We start from the raw sequence: 18,237 nt of genomic DNA on the forward strand, positions 1-18,237 counted from the left end.
CATTAAACAAAAACACTTAAACAAGTACTTCCTTAATCACCTGTACTGGTGTCAAGTTACAGTCCTGTTGATATTATAATGTAATAAAAATGGCCAACGTTCAAATAAAATGAATGAGTACTTAAAAAAAGTAAACATAAATTACTCATCTTAAAGTAATTATTTTAACAGTTCTTTGACACCAACAATATAACGTGACAAAATCTACTAACGCTAACCGTCAACTTTAAGGTCAACTTAAAAATGAGAACCATGATGTCACAAACCTCAATAGATCACACAAGTGAAAAACAGGAGAAACAGAAAATAAAGGCTTTTATGATGCAGAAAATCAAATAAACAGAACCTAAGATGAATAATTCTCTAATCTAGTGATAATACAGCTTTACAACATGTTTTCACCATCTCTTTTCTATGGAGAGACATAATCGAACCAGATGGTGATAAAGTAGTCATATTTTGCGAAATTGCATCTTATCAGGATATAATGTAGTCTTTTAAGTTTTATATAATCAAATGTTCTTTTGATGAAATAGCATGAATAAGATAGGAATACAACACAATACTCTTCTTAAAAAAAAAAAAAAAAAAAAAAAAAAAAAAAAATACATTCTGTACTAGCTTTTGCAACTGGAAATAAATATAAAAAAAACAAAAACAAAACATTTTGCTGTAACCATTTTTAAAACGAGAGATGTGACTCATCTTTTAAAGATTACCAGCAGGCTTTCGTAATATTATAAATATATTTTGGCAACATCAAAAAGAAACGTAGTACCCCCGTACAACAAGATTTTAAAAAATAAAATCTTTTTTTGTTTAGAATCGAACCCAAAAAAGAAGCAGACGACCCTCTCAGACCCACAGCAGGAAATGTTTGGGTGGTCTTTGTGTCTTAGACTTGGAACATTCAGACAGTCATACACAGAAAACAAAAAAATACACAAAAGCACAATCAGGCAAGACAAATGTTAGTTAAAACATTTTTGTAGTGAAGAATTGAACAACATCTATGTACAGCTATACAGACATAAGTGCTGATGTAGTGTACGTTTTGTGCATGTGAGCTAGGACATGGTGACAGTGACGCTGTCCTTGGCTTTATCTACTTCACTGTCTTTGTCTGCAGGTGTAGCAGACACAGTCTCTCTAGGAGAGTTGTTCGACTGTCCGGGGGCTTTGGGAGTAACATCTGTGCTGCCTTCTGACTCTTGTTCTTGCTGAGATGATGTTGCTGGAAGACAAGTCATTTCATACACTCTTTAAACCACAAAACCTTAATCACAAAAATAGCCAAAAATGATTTGTATGGGTCAAGATGATAGATTTAAAAAAAAAAAAAAAAAAAAAAAAGAAAGCCAAAATACATTAGGATATAAATAAAGATCATATTCCATGATATTGATGAAAATATTTTGTAAATTTCCTACTATACATTTTTGATTAGTAATATGCATTGCATTACATTTGAACCACTTTAAAAGAGATTTTCTGAGTATGTAGATTTTTTTTTGCACCCTTAGATTCCAGATTTTCAAATAGTTGCATCTCTGCCAAATATTGACAAATATAAATAATATATACCAAAATATATTATGGCTAACACAAAAAAAAAACAAAAAAAAACAGCATAAACGCTTTCAACAACGGTAATAAGAAATTGTCTTGAGCACTAAATCAGCATATCAGAATTATATATTCAATTTCTGAAGGGTCATATGATACAAATAGAAAATATATAATCTATTACTATGTCTTACCAGACTGTGTGCATGACTTCATGTGCTCAGGCCAGTGTGCTTGTTGGCAGGGATAGTCGCAGTAGCTGGTATTCCAGCAGCAGTAGAAAATGGCCTCCTTTCTGCAGTTTGCACACCATTGCTTCTTTTTAGTTTCATCTACAGCCTGCTGTTTCTCCACCTCCATCTGCTTCTTGACCTCCGTCACGATTCGTTCCCGCTCCTGCTCAAGACTCTGCCTCATCTCTGCCATGGTTAGCTCTGAGTACATCGCATTTACCAAATGTGGAAACACAAATATGCAGTGAGGATGGATTATTGATGGTGCCATACGAGTAGGGCCCTATAGAATCCGTTTCATATTTCCCCAAATTTCATTTAACTTTTTCTACTTCTACTTTTCCACTTCTCAACTTTGCTGCATTCCATTATAATGGTCAAATTAAATGTCTAACTGACTGAAAATATACAGGATTTGTTGCAAATATAACCAAAATGTAATTGTTAGAGCCCTATGAAATTTCATTTAGACTTTCCATATGTGCCTGAGTATGTTTAGTAAAGGAAACTGCATTTCATTCACAAACAGGCATACAGACTTTGTATTATACTGCATTTTGTCTTGCACTTTAAAATCCAAAGACACTTGATTTATAAATTCATAGTTTATAAATGTAAATACTAAAAAGTAAATTGTAAAATTTAGCATTATGCTGTAAATTCCATTATGATTTTCATTGTGGAAATCACACAAATCTATATAATTTAACAGTTTATATTAAATAAACTACACCTGTTAGCAAAGTCTTAGAACAAGTCTGATGAACTTTTCTGATCCACTTCAAATGTTGACTTCTATATCGTAAGAAAATCCCGTACCTAAATTGTGCTTCATCTCTGATAATTCTTGTTGATGCAGCCACTGCAGTTTTTCGATTTCAATTCGCAACCGTCTAATCTGTAACAGGATAAAAATGGCCATTTCATTCAAATTCCCACAGAGCTTTGCACTTCTCCAGATTTATTTAAACAAATACAAACCTCTGCTATTGTGTTTCCTGACGTGCTTTTGGTAAGGTCATTATATATCTCAGTCATCGTCCCTTTAATTGCATCCATGATCTGTTACCAGTTCAAAAACAGTTTGTCAAACACATCGATAATTAGGTTAACGGAGCAAATAAAATACTTTTCATTTAGTTTTCAACATATAGTTTGCAACCCCCATGGTCTCAGCAATCTCACTTTGTTAGTGTACTTCGCTATATCAGCTGCTACATCTGCAGATGTGGTGGGGATCTGGAAGTCTCCAGTTGTGAATGTTGATGATGTAGAGGAAGAGCTGACGGTGGGTCCTGCCATCATGGAGGCCGATACGGGCGTGCTGGTCACCAATGTGACGGCAGAGGTGGAGGTGTTGTGTGGCGTGTCTTTCTGTTGTACTGCTGGATAAAGACAACCCACAATATTAATACAAAGTTTGGACCAATTAGGATGTTTAAATTTGTTTGTCAGCAACATGTTGCGATTCCTAATTAAATGTTAGTATTAAATTAATTTAAAATGCTACTTATTTTGCAAAGCTGAATTTTCACCAGCTATTATTTCTCCAATGCATCACATGTTCCTTCAGAAGTCATTCTAATATGCCGATTTGGTGATTAAATATTTTTGAAATAAGGCTAAATAATGTTATAATAAATGCAACTTTGGTAATCATAACTTCTATCTACCATATAATATTTATAGTAATAATTTAAATGGACTGCATACTTTTCACAGACTGCCGTGTTTGGTATCTGGTGCTGGATGAAGGCTGCTGTCCCGACGAGGACGAGGACACCTGCGCTTGCTGCTGTGGTTGTTGGCTGCGCTGCACCTGCGTTAACACCTGCGCCTGCGTGGCCGCCGGTTGCGTTTGGCCCTGCTGCTGCCTGTGCACCTTCTGCATGTGCCACTTTTGAGAGGACGTCTGAAATTTGGTGGTGGGGTTCCACACTACAGCCTGCTGCACCACAGGCACAGTCTCTCGGGGCAGTAATGGGCGCTGCTTCTTTACTGTGTTGGTGGAGAGGGGTGAGGAACTGTTGGCGGTGGAGGGAGTGGTGATGGGAAGGGTGGAGGAGCTCAGAGTGGTGTTGGTCGGAGCTGCTGTGAGGGGTATTATATTAAGCGGTACGGCCAATGGGGACTGAGATGGGTCCTTAACAGTTGGGGAGGAGGAAAGCGCCGTTGAGTTTTGAGGCTGAGTAAGGCTGCTTGAAATTGGAGTGGATTTACCTGCAATCAAGGAATAGCATTAAACATGGTTATTTGAATTAGCCCAAATCATAAAAACACTTGTATACTTAAGATAATTCTTTTTGATAGTTGCCAAGGTAACACTTGTCATTTTAATTCAGTTTAACCTGATTAAAATAACTAAAACTCAACAAAATTAACAGATTATTAGCCGATATCAAAAATACAAACAAAATGTCAAAAACACAATAAAATGACTAAAACTAATATAACTAAATCGAAAACTGATATAGAAAATATTGAGTTTTTCAAAAAGACATTTGTTGGTCTTTTTTTTTTTTTTTTTTTGTCCAGTTAAACGATTCAAAATGCACTCCTTTATGTTAATAAATATGGCACTTATATTGACTCAATAAATACATATATGGACATGTTTATTTAAGATTAAGGTTTTTAGTTACTAAAAACGCCAATTTAAGCCAAAGACTAAGACAATATCGCGGCAATATTAATAAAACTCCTTTGAGGTGATTTTCAGTTTCAAAACAATTAACCGAGACTCAAGATGGCGCAGTTGCGATGTGTGACGAGCGTTGACGACAACATCAAGCAAGTTAAAGTTAAAACGTTTGCGCTTACCGTGCCATTGTATAACATTACGTTTGCAGTCCCTCGCCATTTATTTATTCTGCAAGTGAAAGTGTCTGATATAATGGGGTTGCTACGTAGTAAGCACTCGGCAAGTCATGTGATCATATTATCGCTCAGCTCAAAAGGAACTCGGATCTATATAAAAATAAAACGAATAAAAGCAGTTTTATCTTACGTGGATCCGGCTTGCTTTGTAAATGTAATTATATAAGTTGTATATACAGATTTTTTATTGATTCTTTCTTTTATTTATTAATTTTAATTACTTCAAATAGAATAACTGAGTTATTCAACCATCATCTGATTGATTTTAGATTTTTGTTTTGCCCTGATTCTCTTTTTAATAGCAAAATTATTAGAACACCTAACAGATATGGAAATGTCGAGCTTTTTACCTCTGAAGCATGATTTGCAGAGCACAAATAAAACTAACATTATCCCATGCGTTTTGCAACTCAAGCCAAAAGGATTTCCTTTAAATATACATTAGATCTGTCCAGTTTATTTTCCAACACGCCCCAAATTTACTCAATGGGGTTAAGGTCTGGATTGAGGGGGCCAATCTATAATTTTCTATGTTCCAGCAGATTCCTTCAGTCACAGGTAGTTCCGGCAATAGTTTTAAATGCTTTAAGGGTATTGTAATGGCCAGTACAACAAAACAACTGAAACCTGTTAAATAGGACAAATGTTGTTCTAATTTTGGCCTCCACTGTAAAACGTGCTGCTGGTCCAGTGGCAGCTGGATGATGAAGTTGCTAGAAATTTAACCCAGACACTGATTCATTAAGAAAATCTGACCTTCAGGTTTGGAGGCTGTGGGCTCTTTGAGTGCGCTGACAGCAGCTGAATCTTTCCTGTTCCTTTTCCTCTCCTTCCCTGCCTGCTCGTCTCCCAGGTCTATGACCAGCTCCCTCTCAGAGTCCGAGTCCATGTCTACATCCACAGATGCTGGCTGCACGGCCTCCTCAGAGCCTTTGGGTTTCTCTCTAGAATCTGGGGATGCCGGAGCAGCTTTCAGTTTCTCAGGAGGTTCTTTCTCAGAATCCATACCTGGTTTGTCTTTAGCAATAGGCTCGGAGGTGCTTGTTTTTTGGCTGGTTTCTCCTTTGGTTGCTGTACTGGCTGTTGCAGCAGACTCCGTGCTGTTGTCTTTGTCCTCACCAGTAGCCACCGATGGTTTTGACTTTTTCTTGGATGGCTCTTTCTCATTTTTATCATCAACTGCGTTTTTGTCATCTTGGCCGCTCTTAGATTTCTGTTCATCATCGCTGCCATATTCACTGTCGCTGGAGTCAGACTTGTCGGATTCCTCTGAATCACTGTGCTCTACTCCTTTATACACATCCTCAGATATTTCATCTATACCTGTCAGAGAGTAAATGTTTAACCTTCTGGAAAGGCACATTCTCCAATAATTTGAAAAGTTCAAAAGTGAATCATTATATTTAGAATTCTAAAAACTATTAGATATTCCTAAAGGTGTAATGAGTTAATCAAACCTGTATTTTGCCTAAGTGGAAATATATAGGCGTAATAAGCCAAAAAGGATTTATGTTTTGCCACAAAACCACTTTGGAATAACAAAACCAAAACCTCTTTATAAGAAGCATAAGAAAATATGTTTTAATACGTTTTAAAGAGTTTTAATAGAATGGTTTGTGAATGGCAGCAAAACACTGGGAGCTGTTGCAGTTGAGACTGTGCGTCTATCTGAACTGTTGAAATGGCAGATGACGTAAACTTGACAGATTTCAATCTGAACTGACCCAGCTGTGCTTTGCAGCTCTCGATGGTTTTATCCAGGTTGAGCTGGAAACGGCTCCTGATCTGTCTCTTTGGGGAGGTGAGGGAGGGCTGAGCCCCCTGCTGCTGTTGTTGCTGGACACTTTCACTCAGCTCTTTCAGGTCCATCTCCGCCTTACTACGATCTGAAAGAGATCACAAGGCTCTCACTAGCCCATGATGAGCATTTCTAAAAGCATACCGACTGAATCAAGTAATACTGAAGCTAAAAATTTTCAAATTACATCCTTTTTTGAGCTACAAGATGTCGTGTATAAATAATTTCTAGAAAGACATAGAAAGGCTTTTTGTGGAATAACTACACCAATGAATTATCCACATTGAGACTTAAATGTCTTATTGTAAAGAAATTATGTAGGTAAGGTCAGTTTTGATTTCATGTTTACATCTTGCCATGTTTCTGTTCCCATTGTACATTTGTATTTGAAACATTTTATGCACATTGTATACTGATTTTCCATACATACATTTATTATAATTTATTGCCTTCAGTTCAAAAGGAGGCAGTAGGCAGGATGTGATATAACATATGCTTTAGTTTAGAGTCAGCAAGATTTTTTTCCCTTTTATTCTGCAAGTATATGCGTTTAATTGACCAAAAGTGACATTAAAGAAAAATATAGTAGAGTAAAGATGCTGAAAAGTCCAAGCATTGCCGTGACAGAAATAAATTATATTTTAAATGATGTTTCTATAAAAATAGTTCATCCACAATATTTCTGTAAAAACTGAACTATTTCAGTCAAATAAATACAGCATCTGACAAAACCATTAAAAATCTTCTTATTGACCCCCACACCTACTCCGAAAATAAAATGTGGCTATTATCAAATCAAATCAGTAAAGAAATAATCAATGGATTAGTCAACGGAAGAAGGTTTACCAAGGTTGAGGTTGAGGATGCTGCCGGTAGCGGGGGTCTTCTCCTGTTTAACAGGGGTGCTGGGAGCCGGTGAATGGAAAGGTTTAGGGCTCTCTAAGGTGGTTCCGGCTCTAGTAGGGGCAGGCGATGCTGTAAGAGTAGAAAAAAGCTTTAATCATACATACCGCTCTGTGAAATGTATTTTTGGTCACACTTACAATTGATAGACAACAAAGATACAATTCTCGCTATTTACAAGCTACTAACTGCAACTTTTGTCTCCGTAAATAACTAATTTGCTGCTTAATAGTTAGTAAGATAGCTGTTAAGTTGTACAATATTGCTTTATATGCACTAATAAACAGGCAATATATTAATACTAATAAGCAACTATTTGATAGTGAGAATTAGTGCCAATTGGTACCGATTTATTTTACAGTCTAACTATAGCAGTGCATGTTTCTGGCAGTTTTATTTTAATGTTTCATGTACCAGTGCAGTCCACTGACTCCTCTCCAGTGCTGTAATGTGGCAGAGACGCTCTACCATGACCTTTCTCTGCAGTCTCCTGCTCTCCATCTGATCCCGTATGGGCAGAAGAGTTAGTGCTCATTGGTGAACGAGGCATGTCCGTCATCGAGATTCGCCTTCCCGTTCCGCTCCCTACGTTTCCACTGGACACCATGCTTTTTCCCACAAGCAGCTTAGGAGATGCCGTTACATCAAAGCTGAACTTGATCTTCTCCTGTTTTTCAGGTTTGACTGAGCCCGCGCTAGGATTTGCGGGATCCAGGAGCATCTGGAACTGGTTGTCTGGTGTGTAAGGTGTGCGGAACGGAGCATAATTGAAGACTCCGAATTTTTTTCGGATGTTCTCTACGTATACTTCCATCTCCTGCATGGCACTGTTGAAGATGCTTTTGGTCTTCTTCACAGAGAAGGGGATCTCTTTGGACATGAGGTAGCAGTTGTTAATAGGAACCCAGGCCCTTTAAATTTAAAACAAATAAGTAAGAATGCAATGAAGTTAAGCTTGACCCCAACTGTTTACTGTACATTTTGTGAAGTAAATTTCATTCTTCACCTAGACTGAAAAACCATTGCAATATCATCATAGCCAACAAAAATACTACAGTGCTAAAAGAATAATTATATTTATCCAAGTAATCAAAAACATTGTCAACCTGTCAAAATCCTATTGTGCAACACTGCTGAATGTCACTACCGATAAAAACTCAGATTAACATGGAGCAAAATTGATCTATTGCTTGACATTCTGTGGACTGTTTGGAGGACCCAAATCAGCAGTCCTCACCTGTCATGCTGCCCAAAGAACCGTGCATCCACTTGTCCATCTTTGTCTCGAAGAGCTTTAGCAGGCCAAAATGGGAATCCCTTCAGCTTGGCCCAGACCAGAGGGTGGGGGTTGCTCTGATAATTTGATGCACACAAAAACTGCATGAGCATATGGTTAACTCAAACTAGTTAACATGTCAAGAAGGAATTTTATTTAGTTTAGTCTAATACACTCACACATGGTTCACAAAACCAGTTGTCCCTTTTCTGGCAGGCAGAGAGATAGCACTCTGGACAGACCTCGATCTCATTCATCTAAAAAAGTAATTTTTTTTTTTAATACAACTGCTACTGAATAAAGTGTTTGTGTATTTTGTCTTATAATTTACAGTACATACTTCATGTTCACAGATCTTGACAATAACCTTAGCTGTTGCTGTAAGTTTATGGTTGCCTAAAAGAAAAACGGGCACAAAGACTTTTAACAGAACAAACGTTCACCAGAAACAAATTTAACAATACTGTTGAACTCTTAGCAACCGACCTCCATTATAAATGATGCAGTTGTGCAAAATCCACTTCACATCAGCCAGGAAAGCCTCAGTGGAGCCGTACATTTTCTTTTTAATATTCTGGAAAAGAAAGAAAAGTGAACATGCTAACAAAACACTTTTATGAGATGCCAGATAATACGCATTCCTAAGAACAGAGAGCGTCGATTTTCTTTTTTAACCTTTTCTAAAGTACAGAGATCCATGGGATGAAATATATACTCTGCATAATCAGGATGCTGTTCCAGCGACACCGGCTTCTGAAATGGCTCCGTCTGAAGAAAAGAAAAAAATATTTTAAGTTATAAATAAAAAACACATTGTAATACCTGAATCACTGTCACAGTATATTTACCATTAAAGTGCCTCTATTATATAGATAATGAAAGATTCATATTTTGCTTTTATAAAGGTAATCAATCTTATAGGCTACTTGAGAACGTTCGGTCTTGTGTTTACATTAATCAACGCCCCCTTCAGAATGTTCGGAAACAGTCAGAAACTTTTTTGCACTACATCGAAGAACGGAAAAAGAAGTTCGTTTGAAGGAGCCTTTAGAATGGCACTTGTGATGGCATGCCATTTAAAAAAAAACACTTTTAACCCAATCAAATCGTGATGTGAAAAGCTCTAGTGTGAAAGCAACTGAGACATTCATAGAGCTGTTCAGGTTGGGTCAGAATGTGCCTGTGCTTGTTCTATGAGAATGGTTAGAATGTCTGATAGTTGCATTGTTTTTTCGCTAAATCTAGGTTCAAGTCTCTAATTTCATGGACTAAATCATGGATCTGCAGGGCCATGGCAAGTCATGAAACTCACCCCTGGCTGCTTCATTTTCTGTAGAGCAAACTTCAGCAGGAAAGACAGCTGGTCCAATGTGAGCATCGTCATAGCTTTACTCTGAGTCTCTATGCACTCTGCGACTGTTATTTTCTGTAAACAAAAGTGAGAAATACTTGAAGCTTCAATATTAAAGGGATGTTTCTATAATCACAAAAAGCACAATTTTTTTTTTAAGCAGCAAACATTTATCATTCAGATATCAATGGCATCATATGCCAGCAGTTACAGCTTATGTATAGCAATTACAAATGTAAAAGTAAAAAAAAAAATCTAAAAGGGAAAAAAAAGAGAGAGAAAAAAAAAGTACATTTATCTGACAAATATAACCATTCTCCCCCAGCTGATTGATTACATTAGGAATTGGAAACACCTTATTGTTTAAAAAGTTTTCTAAAATGTTACGTAAGTATATACAAAACTGTATTCAAATCTAAGAAGTTTGTTAAGATCCTTCTAGTATCTACTGAAACGCACAACAATATTTAAAATATTAATAAGCTTAATATATATGAAATCATCATTTATTAGGTACTTTCAGTTGGTAGGTGGTTGCACCGCACCCTAACCCCTAAATTTGCAATTTATGAAATAACTTTTTGTTATTATTATTTATTATATCTTACTGAAATTCCCAATTTTTTTAAATTAAATTGTTAGATTTTTTTTTCTGAAACTTTATGTAAAAAACATATATGTCCCACATTTTGTAATAATGCAACAGTGTACGTTTTAGTCTACTGGCTGCGACTAATTTTTATCTAAACCCACAAATTTATGATTAGAAAATATTCCTGCGTCCCCCTCTCTCATAGCTACGAGGCGTGAGTAGATAGATATCATCATTTTGAATTAAATCCCTTCAGAATGTGCAAAACATCGATCTTAACAAACTTTTAATTCAATCATCATTACTGCCTTTTGACGGGGACAAACCTTGGGAGAGAAGAAACCTGAATAAAGATATGTATTGTATTTGAAATCTAGACACAAATAGAAAAACCATATAAATTAAACATTTTGCCTGTAGTATCTTGCCCTAAATAAAATATTTACGAACGACAAATCTGCATTGTGAAGAGCTAAGCGGAGCCGCGTGTGCCAGTACCTCACATTCAGGGCAGAACCAGTCCCCTTCGGGCTCTGCGGCCAGTTTGAGGCACTTAGCGTGGTAGACGCGCGGGCAGAGCTCACAGCAGAGCACCTGGCCCTCGCGGTGGCACACCCAGCAGTAGAAGTCATTCCGCCCGTCCTGCGGTACAACATCAACAGGGTCTGTGGTGAGTGCGGGCTGCTTCACATAGTAAAAGGGACCATGTCTTAGTTCTGACTGGAATGCGGGCGAGAGAAACAGAGGGTTGGGGTTTCAAAACATAGGTATTAAAAGTAACAAGACAACAACAGGCACAAAGGTTATCGATCAGGAAGTGGCACATGGAAGGACAGAAGAGGGCAAATGTAGACTAATGAGCACTGAATTAATGGCATTCAGCCTGTAAGACGAAAGTAAATGCATCCTTGTTAGAGAAGGAAACAAGCTTAGGACTAATAATTCATTGCAGCTGCATCGCAGGCTGTCCCTGGATACGCATTTCTGCTGGGCTCACTATATTAAAGCGTGGACGCTAGGTTGTTTTTGTGAAAAGTAATTTCTCTGTCGAAAGATGGCACTTTTATAGAAGGTCAAATATTTTGTTAGGATGCCCTGTAAAAACAGCAGTGGGTCGGCTTAAGAATTTAGCTTTATTTTGTCTGTTGAGCAAACGCTCGTGGTATAAGATGCTGAAAAACGGGGGATGTGATGATAGTGCGTGACGCAATGGACACATCCGTCAAAACACATATACCGTCAGGTCAAAAATAAAACGAGAACACAGCAACGCATTAATACATCGATCAATTCTTGCTACTATAACAGCTTGAATTATTAATAATTATATAATCTATAATAATCCATCATTTTATAGTTATTTAATTCTTAAAAGGCTTTAACCTTGCCCCTGGTTTCACAGACTAGGCTTAAGCCTAGTCCTAGACTAAATGTAAATCGGTAAAACGGAAAGAAACTTGCACTGACATCTAAATACTAAATATTTAAGTGGTTAAAATTAATGAATTAGCTTACATAATAAATTGGCTTCATGCAATATATATATATATATATATATATATATATATATATATATATATATATATATATATATATATATATATATATATATATATATATATATATATATATATATATATATATATATATATATATATACCTGGTTATTGTGTATTTAAAACAGTTTTTTAGTACTATTACATAAATCTCATACTTAATTCAGTTATATATTGCTAACAAATATCACATCACATTTAATCCAAATAGATGGAAATTTAATATTAAAATACATAAGTTAACAAGACTTTGGTAATGACTAAAATACATACATTTGCCACCAGAAAATTGTATTAATCGACAAGGCTGTCGGCAAACTTTTTTTAGCATTTGCCAAAAGTGCATTCAAATCTTAAAGCGGCCAAATATAAGGTTTATACAGGCTTAGCAAATCAGATGGAAATTTGAAAAAAACATCATAAAAAAGTACATCCATATTACAGTGAAGGTAATGATGAATACCATCAAATCTTCCAGTGTACCACAATTGAGCAGCCCCCCAAAGAACCAAAAAAACCCCAAAACAAAACAAATGGACACTGAAATTAGTGAATGATGAACAAAGGCTCGTAAAAAGAGTGAAAGTTGCACCTGGTCTTTACTGTTATTGACAGCTCCTGGTTTCTTCTTCTTTTTTACAGGACTAGAGGAGGATTCTGAAGGTGAGTGTCCATTTGAAGAGTGTGGGGGGCTGGAAACCTTGCGCTTAGGGACCGTCCTTTCTGCTGACCCTTGATCAGAGACTGCACAGCAATGATACAAATTACTGTTGAAACTGTGTTACAGTTAAATTAACCATATAGCAAAAAGTAAGTCCAAATATGTTGTTTTGACACTTGAATGTGGAAATAAATGCAGCAATCTCACACAAAAGACAATTCTCACCCTTGGATCGCGTTGCGATTTCCATCCCTTCAATTGCATCTGACTCCTTCCCTTCGCCTTCAGCCAAACTGCCAAAATGAAAAAAGATATTTTAATTTTGTATACCTGCTGTTCTATCATTATGGCACCTGTATTTCTCAAACCATTCTTTTCAATAAAAGAAATCGCTTTACTAAAACCACGCTTCAATTTTTGTTTGTTACTTTTAGAGGGAACGTGTTTGGCAACAGCGATGCTAAAAAGACAATGAAATCTAACATAACTTCACCGTTTATTTAAACATCAAGCAAGAAAATGTCTTTATGTACTACTTCAATTAAAGTAGAATCAGTCTGAATGCAGAAGAGAAGGAAGTTCGAGTGAAAGAGCTTGTGAAAAAAAATCACAAAACAATATGCTTCTTCTTTGCTCATAACAAATGCTAATCTGTATTTAATTATTGTAGGAATCCAACATTAAGCATAAGCAGATTGAATAAAACATTGTATCAGGTGCATCTTACAAATAAGTATTTGACACTAGCAAAAACAAATCAACTTTTGGCATTTCCTGTTAACAAGCGACATGGCATAAATCATCAAATTTTATGTAAATATATACAAAAAAGGCAAAGAATTTTAATTTCAGTCAACAATAATGTCCCTTCCTCCAATCCAAGAACGCAGGCAACCCAGTTTAATTATTCACTGCAGAAACCAAAATACTTTCTAAAATATCTAAACGTTTCTTAAAATTTACATTTACTTGAGAATCGAAATGACCTAAAATATTAAGACAAATGAAAAGAATGTCAGTTCATGCTTAAAGTCTATAAAAAGGGTAACAGCAATTCACTTGATAATTCAACGAAAACACAAGATTATTATTATTATTTTTTTAACCTACTGGCAGACATTTCTATTGCTTTAAGCAAATACTCAATTTTCATTTTAGAAAGCAAGATATCATTTTGCTTCTCAAGTAAATATCTAAATTTAAGAATGTTTGTATTGAAACAATACACAAATACTGAGTAAGAACATTGTATTTTGCAGTTTATTACTGCCTGAAGTAGCGCCAAGATGGTTTCCTCTCACTGCCAAGAGAGAATCTTCTATTAGAAATCTCAGTAAACACACAAATGCCATCTGAATATGATATGCACATCAGACCGACGGCCCATATCTCATCAGACTGAGCCTTGTTTGATGCCAGTGCTGAACCTCTGTGGAAATTTCAATTTCAATGCGGCACTTGGACTTGAGACCTTCCAAGCGACGTAACGTTTCCCATCATTTTGCACCCTGAGAGCTTTTAAAGAGCCTCCTTTCCTGATGCCCGGGTTATTATAACACAAACCCCCCACCATGTCCTGTTCGTGAACAGAGGAACAGAGAACATCCTCCATTAACAAACCTCGAGATGATCAGAGAATCACACTGCTATTGACATTTACCAGGTCTGTCTATCTAATGCGCTTGCCCTGATGTGGCAGTGATATCTTGCTCCATCCTGCACCCCCAACCTTCAGAGATGCAGATGGGGAGGGGGTGTGTTGACAGCATGCACAAGGCAAACATCTGTAGAGCTTGAGCGTTTGCCATCTTGGCCTTCTCACGTCCAACCTACATGCACCATCCACTCCCCACCCGTAGCAGAATCCAGTCCCTCTCACGCAAACATCAACCCGAACACGAGTTAAAAATGGCAAAATACAATCACAGATACACCTAGAACCTCACCCCTAAACAAGCTTCCTCCCCAAAAACACACAGTCACACTAGCATTGCATGACTGTCCATCTAAAAACCGACATATAATAACAGCATACCTTTTTCTTTACAGGCACAGTACACAGATTCTTCAGGCTGAGCTTTTTAAATGTGTTTTTTTTTCAGATATAAAAGGCAGTGAGGGATGAGACAAAGATAGGTGCAGAATTTTCCAGAAGGGCCTTGCTCTCCCTGCTGCTCTCAGAGCGATTGTCAATCTTTAACCTCAGCTGTGTGCTGCCGATTGGTTTGAGAGCCACACGGAGGCGCGTGATTGGGCGGCTGGCGCTGTGTGTGCCACACAGGCTCTCCCTGCTCCCCTCTCTCTGCTCTGATACACTGCTGCAATGCAGGGAGGGCTGCTGCCGCTGCTGCCATTCAGCGGGAAAATGCTCGTATTTTACCCAGAAAACTATCAGTGTGAATAAACACAGGATGTGGATGTTCCGACAAACATGTCAGATGCTTTTATTCTCCTCCCCTTCTCGCAGTCACGGTGAAGGGCGACCATTTTGTTAAGTAATGGAGATTTGACAAATGAGCGGCTCGCAGGAATGCAGCAAGGGCCTTGTAAACACCAAGAGACAAAGAAAAGGCTGGAAAATGTAACCGGAGTCGTGGTAAATTGCAGGTCTTGGGAATGCTCCTTATGTGCTGTCAAGACTGCTTTGCACTCATCCGGCTGCCAAAATGAGCTCATGTAACCACTAAAAATTATTTCAATTGCACAGTGATTTTGTCATAGGGTCAAGGATTGATTCATTCACATGCACATTAAAAATGTACACATACCGACTGTTTTAATGAGCATGGAGAGGAAAGAAAGGGTTAAAAATGGCAGAGTAAAACTTGAAGTCTTGATATCATAATGAAAAAATGGAAGAAAAAAAATCCTAATTAAAAATAATTAATAATTTAAAATAAAAATTCAGCATTGTCATAAAAATATTCTTTACAAAAGAGTTTATTAAATATAAATAAATAAATAAATAAATAAATATATATATATATATATATATATATATATATATATATATATATATATATATATATATATATATATATATTTTGATGATTAAAATCTGTACATTAAATTTTATTCAAGCTGCAAAATATAATGGTTACAGTCAAACTTATCAGATTTTTTTAGAATAAAACAAAATCAATAATTTCAATAATAATTTGGAAATACATTTTTACCATGGCAACTTAGATTTTTCCACAACTAATAATAATAATGATAATAATAATTTAAAAATAATAATAATTTAAATGGTTAATTATAATTCAAATATGTTTTCTTATATCTCGCTGTAATTAGTCATCTGCTCTTTTTAAACAAGCACACTAAATCATCTCCTCTCAAATCTCAGCAGTGAAATAATACATCACATTTCTAGAAGTATAGTCGCAAACAGATATCATGAACTCACAAGTGCCTGATGCTGTCAACCGCACAGGTGAAGCTGATAAACAATCGGGTTTAATCACTTGCGTGAACAGACAACCTGTCAAATGCGCAGGTTGTTTTGCAGTCAAGGACTGCTATAGCATGTAAAGCACAACCACGACAAAAAAACTTTGACCTTCTGATCAGACCCTGCTGTAGTAAATACAGTATCCAGCGACTTGCCATCCAAGAGAAACATTCGAAATACTGGCAACAAATGTAACATCAAGTATGCCACATTAAGAAAAAATTATTGCATTCACAGACACAAAAACAGTCTTTGTGGTTGCACAGTCAAAAGCGGAAGTCTGTCTGAAATGGCTGCCAGCTCATACCACAACTAAGTTTTGATAAAACGCCTGGCCTGTGCAAGAGTCTTTACAACCTGAGTCAACAGACAGAAGCCTGTAGCTATTTAACCAAGAAAGGCAAACACAAGACTAATTCACCATCTATATGCATCTGTTCATTAATAAGAAAGTCTCTTCTATTTCAAATCCAATCATTCTGTCAGCAGAAGCGTTCTGTTGCGTGCTTTTGCAAATTAGGCCTATATCCTGAGCAAAATGGACATTCAGCATTATGTCAGCCACTGAAAAGTGTTCCTTTAACTTGCAACCTGAGCCAAAACTGCTGCTCGATCTTTCTGCCAGCCTACATGTACGCTTCCTCTTACAGTCTGTACTGTCTGCTCCTCGGGGCCTTCCATTTTGAGAGGTCTGGCCTGTGACACAACCTGACACGACTGTGCTCCTCTCCTGCTTCAGAGAAACATTACTAGGAGAGAGACCAGGAGAGGCCATTTTGGTCACAGTGTTAGCACAGGTCAGCCATGCGAGCCTGGAGACTAAAACACAGTGTGAGTGTGATTTCTGAGTTGCCTCTGCCTGCCAGGATCCAGCTCTTTGGTGTTGGGACAGGTTTTTGCCCCCTGTCCCTCAGAAAATCCTGTATTTCTGCGTGACACAATTCAACCATTAGCATGAACAGGTAGTGTAAAAAGCATATAAGCAATGAAAAATCTCTTACCTCTGTGGATGCATGGCTTAAAACAGTGGGTAATGTCAATGCTTATTAAAACATGGAGGACAGCCCTCCCTCTCTCTCTCTACACAGCAGTCTCTGCTCTCCAAGCCAGCCAAGCCAACATTCTGATAACAGCTATGAAAGCACCTCTCTGATTGGCCGGATTGTACAGGCCGGATGAAAGGCAGGCTCTGATTGGCGGACGGGTTTCCTGAGTAAATGTCTTTTGTTCAGTACAGACAGGCTGTGGCAGGATTGTGAACTGAAAAAAGAGCTAGGCCTTGATGTGTACAGCTAAAACTGAGCTAAATTACTTACAGTCAAAAGACGTTTTGTGTTAAATTGTAACAAATGATTACTGGGGTATTAAAAGGTGTCACTATACACAGACAAGGCCATGAGTGCTGAAATTAAACTCAATACTGAAATGATAAATATCAAGTTCCTCTGTTTTTCAGCCTTAATACATGTATTTAGATATATTATACACATTTGCTAATCATTCACTACTTCATAACCTCTTAACACATTATTGATTGTACAAAATCATTTTGTCATAACATTATGGGTTGGTTATCTAGTTGTTGACTTCTATTTAAACAGTAAAGAGAGCCTTAAAGGGACAATTCCTCTATTAAAAAAGAACATAAAACATTATATTTTCTCAACTAATCAATTACTGGTTCCAAAAGATTAAAAAAAAAAAACAAGCCGATTGGGACCAGCAACGATAGATATATTCAAGATATACTTCAAGATATATTTTTTCATCTTATTTTTCAGTTGATAAATCCATTCTGTCAGAGGAAGATATAAATGTTTTGATATTTTAAACCTGTTTTGATTTGTCATGTGTCTAATACAATACGTTCCTGAGTGAGTTTGTTTTGTTCTGAATGACCTAACAGTCTTGTACTGTGTGATACAGTTTTTCTACAGTCAGGTACATTCATGATGCCTAGTGTTTTAAAA

At 36.8% G+C, this 18,237-nt stretch overlaps 1 protein-coding gene across 4 annotated transcripts; it reads right to left on the minus strand.

Annotated features, from left to right (window-relative positions):
* On the minus strand, nt 1-17,382 carry zmynd8 (zinc finger, MYND-type containing 8). Of its 4 annotated transcripts, none has more exons than XM_043252669.1 (20): nt 17,269-17,382; nt 13,039-13,106; nt 12,745-12,896; nt 11,095-11,238; nt 9,966-10,079; nt 9,329-9,421; nt 9,140-9,227; nt 8,994-9,049; nt 8,833-8,910; nt 8,615-8,730; nt 7,792-8,288; nt 7,321-7,449; nt 6,401-6,562; nt 5,433-5,999; nt 3,513-4,019; nt 2,985-3,184; nt 2,781-2,861; nt 2,619-2,697; nt 1,761-2,000; nt 1-1,234 (listed from the first exon to the last, which is right to left on the minus strand). In XM_043252669.1, the coding sequence occupies exons 1-20, from the start codon at nt 17,280-17,282 to the stop codon at nt 1,068-1,070; spliced, it is 3,552 nt and encodes a 1,183-aa protein (XP_043108604.1). In that variant the 5' UTR covers nt 17,283-17,382; the 3' UTR covers nt 1-1,067. The 4 variants fall into 4 exon arrangements, with proteins under 4 accessions (XP_043108604.1, XP_043108602.1, XP_043108601.1 ...); XM_043252667.1 differs by having other exon boundaries at nt 2,985-3,181; nt 11,095-11,316; XM_043252666.1 differs by having other exon boundaries at nt 11,095-11,316.
* Between the last annotated feature and the right edge of the window lie 855 nt (nt 17,383-18,237).

Source organism: Puntigrus tetrazona, chromosome 11 (genome assembly GCF_018831695.1).
Source record: "Puntigrus tetrazona isolate hp1 chromosome 11, ASM1883169v1, whole genome shotgun sequence".
NCBI classification, from domain to species: Eukaryota; Metazoa; Chordata; class Actinopteri; order Cypriniformes; family Cyprinidae; genus Puntigrus; species Puntigrus tetrazona.